Source organism: Aptenodytes patagonicus, chromosome 2, assembly GCF_965638725.1.
Source record: "Aptenodytes patagonicus chromosome 2, bAptPat1.pri.cur, whole genome shotgun sequence".
Taxonomy (NCBI): domain Eukaryota; kingdom Metazoa; phylum Chordata; class Aves; order Sphenisciformes; family Spheniscidae; genus Aptenodytes; species Aptenodytes patagonicus.
In genome coordinates, this window is record NC_134950.1 from 125,377,088 (window position 1) to 125,390,534 (window position 13,447).

Here is a 13,447-nt window from a genome sequence, read left to right on the forward strand (position 1 = left end):
TAGCTGTTTTCCAGATCCATCTTAAGGAAGATCCTGATATTTGGGTTGCAGGACCTCTGATATTCCAGGGAGGTTCATCTTCATGTCCTTATTTCAGAGGTGCAAGGTGTCAAAAGCATGTGTAGTGTTTCTCTTGTATAACAGTTCTTATGATACTATGATTTTTTTCATGTCTAGAGCAAAACATCATTGCTTCTTTGACAATGTTGTGTTAGGTATCAAGCCCACCTCTCAACAGACTGCTCACCAAGATCCTCAAATAGCCTTGTAGACAACCTGTGTTGACTATATGGGAATGTGAATGAGGCTGTGCTCTGAATGACTTTTATCAGAACTGGCAGATTCCAAACTGGTCTTTGCTTCAGGGATGAACTAGAACTGCCATTCCTACCTCTCTCCAACTAGCTTCACTCCATTATATGTATCGGATAAGTCCCTAATCCTGTGGTTATGGGATAGTATCTGCTTGATCCCATGTCTTGGTTCTTCCAAAAAGTGGTACAGAAAATAAGATAGTGATGGATTTGTTCTTCCTGCTGTGCCCAAAGTAATTTCGGCTTTAGGACGTGCCCTATGCCATTTTATGAATATGTTGGACTGCCTAAAGCTCTAGATGTACTTTTCAGATCACTTTCCCTTCATGAACATCCAACCTCTTTATCACATAGCTTTGATGCTTGGTGGCTCTCAGGGGTAAAACATGTATGCTCCTTCATCCTGAAGAGAATATTCTTTGTAAGAGCTAAGGAAGGTTCATAAAACAGATGTATTTCGAAAAAACATGCAGATCTGAAACATGTGAATAGGTCTTCCATGGAGACAACTCTTCAAGCAACACTAGACTACTTTCTGGATATTTACTTGTAGAGAATCCTGCAACATTAACGCTCCTTTGGCAACTATTTCATCCAATTCCTATTTCAACTATTTTCTATCTTGAAGGACTTTGCTATGGTTTATTTTTACCCAACTTTTTATTACTTCAGAGGATTGGTCAGAGGTTCTTGTGCAATTAAGGATCTCATTCCCCAACTGCATTTTAATTGTGTGCCCTTCCTTTAGAGATCATTTGTGCTTATAGCTGCATGCTTTCCATCTTTTTATAAAGACCCACTTCTTAGTGGCCCGCCCTTTTGCTAGAAGGATGGAATAGATGCAGATCCTCCTTAATTTTGTATTTTGTCTCTGATTTGCACTTAGATTTCAAGTTTCTATTTTGCTGTCAAAGTTTCACCTGAGTCTTTCTGGTATGTATTTTTTCCCTTCAACCATATACATCTACAGTTGAATGCATTCTTTTAAATGTTAACTGCAGTGATGTAGTTAGCATTCCTTTATGGATTATGCTGAGATAAACCATTGCAGATACCTGTAGGCCTTCAAGTCTCCAATTTTGAGTATATACCAGTCCACAGTATGTATATGCATATGCATAAAGCATTTTCAAAAAATGAGCTTCTTAATAGGTAAGTTTCATTTTCTGTCAACTTCTCTGTTCTAAACCTCCCTTTCCCTCTACTTCCATGACCCTTGTTCCACCACCACAATGCACGCACACACATGACCACGATTTTTAATAAGCCACCTCCTCATTGATGCACGCACTAAGCAAGAGCTCAAATATGTCTAGGTTGGAGTTTCGTTCGTGTTGCTTGACCAACAAGGTGCAGCCAGACAGGACAAGTGCTGAATCCTGCCTGTCCTTGCCTTACTGGGGACGTTAATTTGATATCCCACTTTGACTTGATCATCGTCATTTTGGATTGATCAATCTTAATTATCTTTGAGACTGCTACCTTTCTTCCACCTCTGACTGAAAAAGCCAACCAAAAAGTTGTTAAGAGGGAGCTTCTGTAGGAAACTAGTCTACATATCAACCTGGAATATGATGATAAAGTTGTTGGTTGCTATACTGTTGGCCAGACAGGCCCAACTTTTTCCGGCTTATTGTCCTGCCGGGTACAACTATCACTGTTTTCTTTGGCTTATGCTGGAGTAATTATTTCAGTTTAACAATTATGCCTCTGCTGCAAAATGAAAACTCTCTGTATGATCTTTTTAGAGTTTTATAGGTTGTGTAGTGCTGAATGGAATTAAGAGAGTAAAAATATTAATATACTAAAGTAAGAAAATACAAATTAATTACAAAGTGTATAAAAAATACTGTATAGGAATATTATATAGTAGAAATAATGTTATGGGGAATATTGTGCTGGGAACTGTTCCACAATGGGTAGTTGGGGGATTTTTGCCTACACAGTCAAAAAAACCCCTTACTATTCATTAGAAATTTTACTGCAATTTTCCCCACCCCCGACTCAGTTTGGATAACTAAACTGATGCCTATAAATCTGTATCACCGAATTAAATCTGCTGTATTTTGTATAAATATACTCTGTGTTCACTGATGATATTGCTTTCTCTGACCTTCCCCCTTTCCCTTCTCCCTCTTATGCTAGGGAAGGAAGGTTTTGGATAAATTGCATGAGCTACAGATACATTTTACAGTCTTGAAAGGACTTACAGGTGCAGAGAGGTTAGCATCAAGATGTCAAATTGTTAATAAAGCTGCAGAAATTTTTCTTAAAACTGGAAGTTTGGATGGAGCTACATGGGTATTGAAAGGTAAGCTTGTCTTATAAAAAACTAAGTTTTGACTTAAATTTGAACAGTCCCCTTCATGACAGATTCCAGATAAAAGTTACAAGCTGGTCTATGTTATTAAATAAAGTTAATAATACTGGGACAACAAAAATAAAATGTAATCCATCTTACTGGTTAGTATTCTTCTTGATATGTATAAGATATATTATGACTAATAGCAAAATTTTTTCAGAAGAGTTTTCACAGTAGTCTGCCATCAACACCATTCTACTCAAAAGCCTACCATAATAAGGGAGGGGTGCAGCCTGGAAAGTGACCCTGCCCCATGTACATTTCCTTTGAGCCAGGTGACATGCAGTGTCAAAAAATTTTCAGGCTTGGGTCAATACAGTGTTTCTTTACCCCTCACAGTATCCACATTTAGTAAAATAGCTTTAGAATAGTACCATATTTCTGCAATTAAATACTGCATAGTTACTGGCTTTTTGGAATTCTGATCTGCTGAAAAGAGAAGAAACTCAGAAGTAGAAACAAAAATAGAAGGTGTTCTGTAAAGTAATATTGAGGATCTAAAATTTGCTATTCAGTTTTACATATGTACATAGGTATATACATATTTATATACTTATATATTTATATATGCCACTGACAGTCCATTTTACTACGATGATAATTTAATAAAAGGCTTTATTTACAATATAAAGGTTCAGAGAATCCATCTGAGAAGTACTGGTGATAAGGAACGAATTATTAATAACTAGAACTGCATTTTCTGTGAAATTCTGAAATTTGTTTTCTGCTACAGTTTACATTATATTCTTAATGGCCAAAAGTCTCAGCATCCAGCAGTTTCAATTCATAGAAATAACACTGCACTGTTGTTTGCCACAGAGTCAGATTGGACCACAAACGCACCATTGTGGCCCTGTGATAAAATGGACATCCTCAGTCGACATAATCTGTTATGTACACTAGTGCACAAATACTTGAGGAAGAGTTTATACAGGCAGGCATTTGAAGTTCTGCAGAACTTACCAGGTTTTCAAAATCATTCTGGTAAGTAAAGAAAAAGGTACTGTGGTAAGAGCTAAAAATTTAACAGATGATTCTGTACTGTTCTTTTTTGTTTGTTTTCCGGCTAAAATTTGTTGAAGAAGTAAGATGGTTTTAGACAAGCCCATTTTTTTTTTTCCAAAGAGTGTAGTATCAGTTAAAATATGTATTGTACTCTGCAGCTCTTGCTGCACGCATGCTGAGTTCGTACACCTGCCCTCTTTTTCCAGTTGGCTCAGTTACAGGGCAACAGGAAAGACTCACCAAATTTTTAAGGATCTTACACAGTCTATACAATAAGATAAGATAGGGATATCATTGGGGTGATTCATTTTATCCTAGCTTCAGATGAATGCATTGTTTTTTTCCATAACTGAGCTAGCTAACCTAGGCTTCTTTTACATACCATGTTAAGAACTGAGTGCTCTTTTGGGCTCAATTTATCTGAGAAATTTTGGATGTGGACTTCAAGATGAGATGCATAGTTACTTAGGCTCCACTGAGGAGGAGACCTGAGCTGATTCCTGTGTGTAGGTCTCGGTATTGCCAATGTGTGCTTCTAGGTATGTTAGGAGAGCTTAGCTGGAAGACCATCTACTTAGAGAATCCTAAAAGGATCTAGTCCTTTGAGGCATGAGGTGAATACAAGGCTGCTCAGTCCTTGAGCAGGGGGACAGTTGAGAGGAAGCGGACAGTTCAGAGTAAGAGTAGAAGCAGAACTTGAAGCACCAAGGTGATTTTTATTGGTGCAAATTTTAAGTCTGAGAGATCAGGTGAAGATTGTATTTATAGGCTTGGGCAAGTGAATATATTTTTATCTGATCCTCTTGTTTTTGGCAGCAAATTATTACTTGGACCTTAACACTTCTCTTTCACAATGTGAATGAACTAACTGTATGAAAAGACTTTTGATGAATAAAGCATTATCATAAGTTATCTCAACCTTGTTCCATTTTGCTGATAGAAGCAAGAGTCCTGATTTAGGTACTGATTGAGAAGCGATTCTTCAATTAGATTTGCATTTGACTTAATTCGGTAGTTAATATTCTTCATTTCATTTCAGATACTGTAGATGTTTCTCAGTACAGCTGCCTTTTTAACAAGCTGATAAATGCCTGTTTTGAGAGCAAGAACCTTGGGGTCTCATCTTCTGCAGTAGACTTCATGCTTTCAAAAAACATAGCTATTGATTTTTTTTTACTTAGAGGATTAATCACAGCTTTGGGAAGAAGTTCTTTGTGGTCTAAAGCTAGGACCTATTACAAAAGTAAGTTGCTTCTTCAACAACATCCTTCCCTTACGTTCTTTGGATAAACATATGCTCATAACAGCTCAGTATGTTGGGGAGAAATGGGTAAGAGTATACTTTGTAAGAAGAAAACAGTACTTTCTGTGTCACTATCAGGAATTTATTTGTAACCAAAATATTTATTGGGAAACAGTGACAGTTGAAAATATGAATCAGTGCATACTACCTGGCATGAAATAAATGTAATTCTGATAAAATTAATTTTTTACATTCAATTTCAGAATTTCAAAAATGTGAACCGTGAAATGGTTAAAAAGTGCATCATCTTCACTTTTTAATCTAGGCAAATTAGATTTCTTTATACTTCTGTTTAGAGCTGTGGTGGTAAAATTATTAATGTTTAAGATTTGAGAGGTCTGGCTAAGAAGTTTATCCTAACTAAAAGAAAATTCCTTTCAACTAAAAGCTAACAGTCTGTGACTGTTTTCAGCTCCCCACTTCTGAGCTAGGATAATACTGGGTGTGCCATTCTGATAGGGTCCACCAAGAGCCATCTCTCCATATTGGCACGTTATTTACTGTTTGGTTCCGTCTTAGAATTGTGGCGGTTAGCAAGCTACTTAAGCAGTCCATCCCTCCCGGGATGGATACTTGGCTTTGCTGACATTGAAATGATTGTTTTTCCTCACCTCTTTTTTTTTTTTCTTAAATGCTATATAGGTTGGGTCTCTGGGATCACTTGGCAGAGGACAGGGGAGCAAAGGGGGAGATGCTGTTCCAATGTCCTCTCACTGTGATCATAGTTAATAAAGCTTCTGTCTGACCTGTTCTAAATTGTACTTGGCTTATTATGCACTTGGGGTCCCTGGATTTCTGACAGAGCTTTTTAATCATCGCTGATAATATTAATTGATAAAAATAACATCTTACAACAGTGAATATTATGAGGGAATACTATTTGCTGTGTTCTCAAATCAGGCCACTTCACAGGTGAAATAGTAAAATCCATTAAGAGTTTGGGGTTTTTTTTTCCACATTCTTAGCCACATACTGAAGAAAACAGATCTATGTTCAGTATCGGTAATCCTAATTCCTTATGTTTCTGCATTTACTCTCAGGTGCTTTATCATTGGGTTGCTACCCACCACTGCAGGGAAATTTATATCACAAGCTTTTGATGATTCCGTCTTACCTGTCTGAGGTTGAGATGCTGTTGGCCATTGAAATATTTCTTGTTTCAAATGCCAGTGATATTCAAAGCCCAATGGCTACTAGTCAGACTCTTCAAGTAATACTGAAAAGGTTTGCTGTCAGATATGTACCATTTTGATTGTATTTATCCGTGTGATCATGTAATTAATGACAGATCCTATTTTCCATTGGCTGGGAAAGAGAATGCTTAGTTTTAAACTTGTGTTTAATCGTTGTTTCTAAACTGGTTATAGAACAGTAAATGTTTGGGGGTTTTTTTAATTATTTTTAGTTTTACATGTGTGTAGCAGAAAAGTAATTGTTCCAGAGTGATACTGGCCTGTGTTCCCTAACTGAATGTGTCTACCACACTAAGAGTGTACTCTGTTTTCAAAAACAGGATAGCTTGATATCTTGGTGTATAGATTCTTGTGTTGTGGTTAAACAGTGGAGTAGAAGGGCACAGCCAAAACGTTACTCCTTTCAAAAAGCAACTCTAACATTTCTTGGCTGTTTTTTGGAAAGTGCATGAAGCCATTTTAGTTGATTTTCTTTATAGGGGATATCTCAGTATTAAATCTGTTAGGTTTTTTTTCCCCTTTCTGTGAGACTTAATATCTTCAGATAAAAATGTGTTTTGTTGTTTTTTCCTTTTGTCCATAAACCACCAACCACTGTCACTAGATTATATACTTATAATTTATTTTTCAAGACCCTATTTTCTCTGAGATTGACTGGCTCAGCATCAAGATGTGAAACTGCATAGAAAAGCTACATTTGTTAAGAAGGATGAACAGGGGCACCTCAAACTTGAGTACTCTGTCTTCCTTCCTCTCTACCTTTCCCAAGGAATACATCTCTTATTTTGTTCTTTTGATACATGAGAAGTTTTTTCTCTCTTGTTTTCATGTGTATGTTATTGTACCTCTGCTTGTTTGCTTAAGTTCTGCGTAAGTTGCTTAAGTTAAGCGTAAGTTCTGCTCTTGCAAAAACGTAGGCATGTCACTTAGGCATATCCTTATTCCAAAAGTGATTACATGCCAAAAATGAGTAATCCTTTTGGATTCAAGCATGTACATGAATTCTTGCTATATCCAGTTCATAAAATGGTTTACATTCCTTTACTGAAGTTTCCAGCCAGAGTCAAACATTTTTTCATGTAACGTGCTGTGAATATTGCAGACCTACTTTGCACTGGCATTAAATCCTATTACTTTTCATTACTGTAAAATATGTTAAAAAGATACTTTTTCTAAGTTTTTAATTCTTCAGAATAATCAGCTAAAATTTGTCAAGAAATTAACATAATCTGTTATAAGTGAAGTGAACACAAGGCACTATTTTAATGTTTTTGTAATCTTGTTGCTAGTATAAAGCGTCAGGCAAGTGACACAGGGCCTGTATGGTACCTAATTTTGTATTTGTGAAAATTCACTTACAGATGTGAAGATCAGACAGTTCAGAATAACAGGGACTATCAAGCAGCAGTGGAGAGACTGATCCTGGCTGCTCGTGTATCTGATCCAAAGCTTTTTCTTAAGCATATGACAATGAATGTTAATATGGAAGAAGTTTACAGCTTGGAGCTTACATCTGCTCTAAAATGGCTTCAGGAGAATATGAAATGGGCTGGGAAGGTCTGGCTGTTTCAGTAGTCATTAAATAGTAAAGACTTTTGGTTTTTAATGGTTAAAGCAATCATTGTTGAAAACAATACAAATTAATAAAGGCAGTTCCCACCGTGTTCAGACTGTGCCTTACTGATTTACAGCAAGGCTTCAAACTCAAGTTGTGTTTTTAAATACTTATATTGATGATAATGCAGATAGTAGCACAGAAAGAGTAATTTTCTCCCTAACTATATAGATTGTCACACTGACTTACATACATGTTTTGTAATGGCATCATTAGATAATGAGGAAGCTGCAGCCTCAGAACCTGCATTCTCCTTTTTTACAGAGAATCTAGCACTGTTACTCTTCTCCCAGCAGGTGATAGTATGTAAGTGCATTGATTGAGTGTATCTACTGTTCTTAAGTGAGACATTTTCCACATTGGTTCACAGTCTGTAGAAGTAATACCCATTTCCTTTTGTCTTCCTCACAGTATCTTGTGAGGATATTGTCCCATCTGTGTGCCCCTTAGATCTTAATTTCCTTACTCCAAAAACCCAGTAAAAAGCACTGAGGATAAAATAACTTCAAAAACATTTGAGACATGCCTGACTTAGGATACCTTCCTTCACAGAACTGAGAGAGCCTACACAAGTTGCTCACAGCTGAAGGTTTAGTTGTGTCTTGATAATAACTTGTATATGGCTTCACATTTGTATATATGCATACTTCCACTGAAAAGGAAAACTTGCTTTCTCCCTTGATTGTGCTCTTAGAGGGAAGTGGTTTTGTCCATTTTTGAGTTTCTGCCAACTGCATGATGAGATGGAGGCTTCTAGCAAGCTGGTTCTAGCATTCTTGGTTCTTCAGGAATTCTTCTTTTTTCCACCTGCAAATCCTGAATCAGATTCGGAGCATGAATTGCTTAAGTCACACTTCATCTACTGATCTGCAGCCTGAGTAAGAAGAACCAAACATTTCATATCAGAAAACTCTTTGTGGCAAATCAACGGGACCTCTGTCAAAGTTGATACTTGCCTGAGCTCCCCACTTCTGTAGTGTTAGTTTAGATCTCCAGTACCAACCTTCACAAACATGCCAACAATATAGCTCTTCTGGTCCTGCTCTCCATCCCCTTTAGAGCTTTTTGTGCTGAAAATTACTGGTCTCTTGGGTATAGAAGTTCATGGGGTTTTTAAGGGTGTTCCATCATAAGTGAGATCAAGATGGTGGCATGAGCCCTCAATGTTTGAAAAATCTTTCCCTCCTTTGGGGCAGCATGAGTCTCTTCCCAATTCCAGCAGCATTATTGCTGGAATATTGCTGGTCCTTTGCGCCTCTGAATTATGAAAGCCATCATGATCTTGGCACTGGATGGTTGGGGGGGGGTATGGAGGGGTATCAGTGGTTTTTTGTTTGGGGAGGTTGCCACCCTAGTCTTGAGGTTCATGCCATTAATCTGATGTCATTAATCTGACCAACAGTTGTTAGATTCCTGACCCTCTTCAGGGTCAGGTCCTGACCCTTTTCAATACCACTGCTCATCCAGTCTGTCTGTGAGTTGCTACTGGAAGAGAGAGGATTGAATCTGATGACTGCCAAGATCACTGCCTTCCTCCTGTGCCACCTGTACAGAAAAATGCAAGGATAGAGGCTCTTGTGTTTTCACAGGGTATCATTCTTCTGTAGGGATCTCGTCTGCTTTCCTTCTAAAAAATGGTAGATTCAGCACTAACAATAAGATGGCATTTCTTTAAAAGCCCCTTACCTCAAAATTTCTCTTGAAGAACAGTTGGCACTAGTTCGAACAGACTTTGGGTTCCACCACTTGGTGTTCACCAAGATGGCTCTGCCATTTGTAAGGCTGTCCAGCTGGTCAAATCCAGTAGCATTCTGCTGCTTTTGTTTCCCAGTAGCTGAAAGACTGGATAAGAAGTGATCAGGTTTCAGATGACGGATCTAAACTGATGTTCTTCCACCCACTCCAGCATTAGTGGCAAGAGCCATTTTGGAAGGTTTCAACAAACTAAAACTGGCAGTGAGAAACATAAGTCGTTTTTGCTAATTACTTTCTGTAAGATCCTTTGTAGCTTAATCTCCCTTGGAATTAGACAGAGGCTATCTGAACCTCAGCTAAATCCCGTATTTCTGTAAGCGGTACCAGATGTGGCTAATACTGTGTTTGAGAGACGCAGAAGGACAAAATTCTCTTAATAATCTGTATGGCTTCAAAGCTTGGGATGTTCTAGAGACAGCATTATTTTTTCCATTATTGGCAACCTTGAATTTTCACTTAGATCATCTCCCCAAAAAAATTCCAAATGTTGCTTTATTTTTCAGACAGAGGTTAATCATTGACCTTCTAGCTTAACTTGGAACTGTATAAAATTTGTGCAATGTTTTGGTTCCCTCTCCCGAGTATCATCTTCAGCTGATAGGATGCAATCTCAGTCGTGTTTTATATTAACAAGCAAAGCAAGCTCCCCACATTATCGCTCAGAAGTTTTGTTACAACTGGTACGTCTGGTGTTCCTGTCAATATAGTTTTTCTCCCTATCACCATGATAAACCAGTAGGCAATTTAAACAACTTTACTGTTAAATCCTGTATTTCACATTTTTGTACTGTCTGGGTAGAATTGTCTTTAAGTGCCATACAAATCTGGTCATTTTGATGTGTATCAAAAGGCCAGAAAGGTTTCTTGAGCAACATTCTCAGTACCATTTTGGTGACAGAAATTCCATGTGCTAAACATGACAAAACTCCAACGTGGAATGGAAACGAGCCTGGAAAGATGAAAAAATACTCCAAAGAATAAAGTTAAGTACAATAGAGACAATGCCATTTAGCGGAGCCGGCCACTCAGTAGACAATACCCATATTTTTGCTTTTCCCCAGGTGTAAGTTACTGTTTCTTAGTAGCTGAAAGAACTTCTGTGTTTGAGATTAAGGAACTCGTTTGATATATTCAATTTTTCATATAGGAAATAAAAATGTTTGCTTACCTGTTTGCAGAGAGACAGAAAAATGTGCAAAAAAACCTTTCCTATGCTGCGCTCAGTAGCTAGGTCTAGACAATGCTGTGCTCCTTCAGTATGTTGTTAGATGCGTGAGAAATTCCCTTTGTGAAAATCTTTCTTCGATTTTCACCAATTACAAGGTATGCTTTTGGAGAGATTACTTTTGTTAGGTATGGACAGTTTCTTGTAACTAAAACAGAATAATGTTGTTTGGAAGACTTACCACAATTTTATTTCAAAGCATTGATAGTTTTGAGAGTTTCTTAACCCACGTCGGGGATGGAAGTGAAAAGCTGGAAATAGAAGCTTGATAGTTTTACGATGTTTTATAAAAAGCAATTGGGGGGATCATTTTGGAGGAGTTGTTAAGATGTTAATAAACGTTTTTTATTCTTTATATGAAGTATCCAAAGTATCTGTGAGTCAGTATTGTCATTAAATTATTTAATTCTGTTCAGATCCCTGTAATTAATATTCTTAGGTATGCAGGAGGATAGGCAAATGGCAAAGTAGACGTGGAGAGTTTAATATCTCGTAACTACAAGAATCTGGAGTCTGATATGCTGCATGAGGAGGTTAAGAATGTGTGAAATCAGCCAGACTATGCGGTTTTTCACCACGCCATAGCACGTAATGTAGCAAATGCTCATGAATAAATTGGGCTGAAACTCCCAGCTGTGGACATGGCCAGCTTCCAGTTTTCGACTACAGACTGGAGTGGAGGCTACAGCTCAGGCCTATGGGCTGTGCTCAGTTCGCTGAAGAATTCTAATGGATGTTAGTGAGAGTTTCACATGAGGAGAAATAGTAAAATTACATGTCCCAGGTGTAGCAATCAAACTTTTAATTACCAAAATCTTAATGCCATACTCCTCAGGTTAGTAAAATACAGCCACATTAAAAGCAATTACTAGTTCACATTTTTGTCCTTTCACATTCTCCAGATGCATCTTTGCAGGGTTTGGGGTTTTTTTTTTTGCAAATCCCAGGTCTACATTTTTCAGTCTTAACCCCTTCTGCATAACTCTTTCCTAAAATGACTAGTATGATGACTGGTATAAAAAAATGAATGCTGACATTATTGGCCTCAGAGCTTCTGTGCCATTGCGCGTGATGGGACTGGAGAAACTGATGCCACCTTTTGACCATCTGCAGACAGAGGACCAGGACAGAAACAAAGGAGCAAGGAGAAAACGGCTCAGTTGCCACTTGTAGCAACTTTATCGTGGTGCTTAAAATTCTCCTTCTGTTAGGGGACAAGAGGTAGTCAAAATACAGACTTCTTCAGATGTTAATTTTATCTGGTATAACTCAAGCTTTCCGTTCGGAAATGTCTGTGCCGCTCTTGCTGAGCCAGCGGGATGTATCCTGGGAACTGATGGAGAATAACGAGACCAGATAAAGCCACAATACTACTGCCGTGGAATATTGCGGTGATATTCATAAGCAGTAAGTGTTGAGACCTTAAGCTAAAAAGTAGGAATTCATCCCTGTGCTCGGGGGGTGGGCTGCTCTGGCTCCGCTTGAAAATGGGTACCCTACACAATGGAGCTGGTATCTGGCAGTGTCACCTGCTGATTACCTCTCCCGATTTATTTTATTCCTCGCCGAGTTAAAAGAAATCCTGGGTGAAATGAACAGCGCACTTTTCTGTTGAATCAATTAAATTTATTTTCCCATCTGCATAATTATGCAATCAATTTGCTTACATAACTGATGGCTTCTATCGGGAGGCAAAAAACGTGCTGCACGTTACGGAAATTGCGCAAATCCCCCAAGGGCTGTGAGAGTGCTAACTTGATTTAAAACTTCACTGAACTACAGATAGTTCCTAAACTTTGTCAGTCCTCTTTTTAACCTTTTCTGCCTGGAAATGCAATAGATTCTATGCAAATAACACCAATCCCTAACAGCTGATCTCTCTCTCTTCTGAAACTCGTCGGCAATAGACGTCTTTGCTCTGAGGTTGCACGTCTCTGCATCGGCTGCTTCTTGACCCCAACCACCTTGGAAGAAAAATAGAGCTATAAATGTACGTCTACATCAAGCATTAGTAATTGCGGGAAAATAGCTTTTGCTTTTCCCCTGGGGACTGCAGAGCTCAGGGTTGGTTCTTCGCCCACTTGGCATTTTCTTTCTGCGGAACACAGGAAATGCGAAGCGCAGGCGGGTACCTGGGTAACCCCTTCCCAGCGATTTCTTGTGTCAGGGGTTTCCCTCCTGTGTCCCCAGGTGACAACTGTGGACATACTCTACTCTGAGAAGCAGGAGTCACTGAAGGGAGAAGGGACCGCTGCTCTGCATCTCGCGTTACAGCTCCTGGAGAAACGGCTGCCATGTCGCCGTGCAGATTTAGAGGATGGGGTGCAGTTTGTGACCGAGGGCAGCAGCAACACCTAAAGCGTGAAATCAGCGGCTATTGAGTGTTTCTTTCACCTAATCCTGCGCCTCCGACGCCGTTTGCGCCCCCCGCCCAGAGCGCTCCGGGGCGGGAGAGCCCTCGGCGGCCCTGAGGGACGGCCCGCGCGCGGCTGACGGCGGCCGACCGCGCCTGCGCGGGGGAGGGCGCGCGGCCGCCACGTGAGCGCCGGGGGCGGGGCGACGGCGGCGGAGCGGCCGCTCACGCGGAAGCCGCCGGGGTCGGAGGCGCATGCGCGCGCCGTCCCCGCCGGGAATTCCCTCGTCCGCCGCGGCGCGGCGCCGCCCCGCCCCCTCGC

At 39.5% G+C, this 13,447-nt stretch overlaps 1 protein-coding gene across 1 annotated transcript in view; it reads left to right on the forward strand.

Moving 5' to 3' along the window:
* TOPAZ1 (testis and ovary specific TOPAZ 1) overlaps positions 1-7,801 on the forward strand; it is a 43,786-nt gene extending 35,985 nt beyond the window's left edge. The window contains exons 17-21 of the mRNA XM_076332314.1: positions 2,460-2,625; positions 3,496-3,660; positions 4,721-4,924; positions 6,025-6,208; positions 7,539-7,801. Coding sequence (XP_076188429.1) covers positions 2,460-2,625; positions 3,496-3,660; positions 4,721-4,924; positions 6,025-6,208; positions 7,539-7,752 — 933 coding nt within the window. The 3' untranslated portion in view covers positions 7,753-7,801. The remainder of the gene's footprint in view (positions 1-2,459; positions 2,626-3,495; positions 3,661-4,720; positions 4,925-6,024; positions 6,209-7,538) is intronic.
* The last annotated feature ends 5,646 nt before the right edge of the window (positions 7,802-13,447 follow it).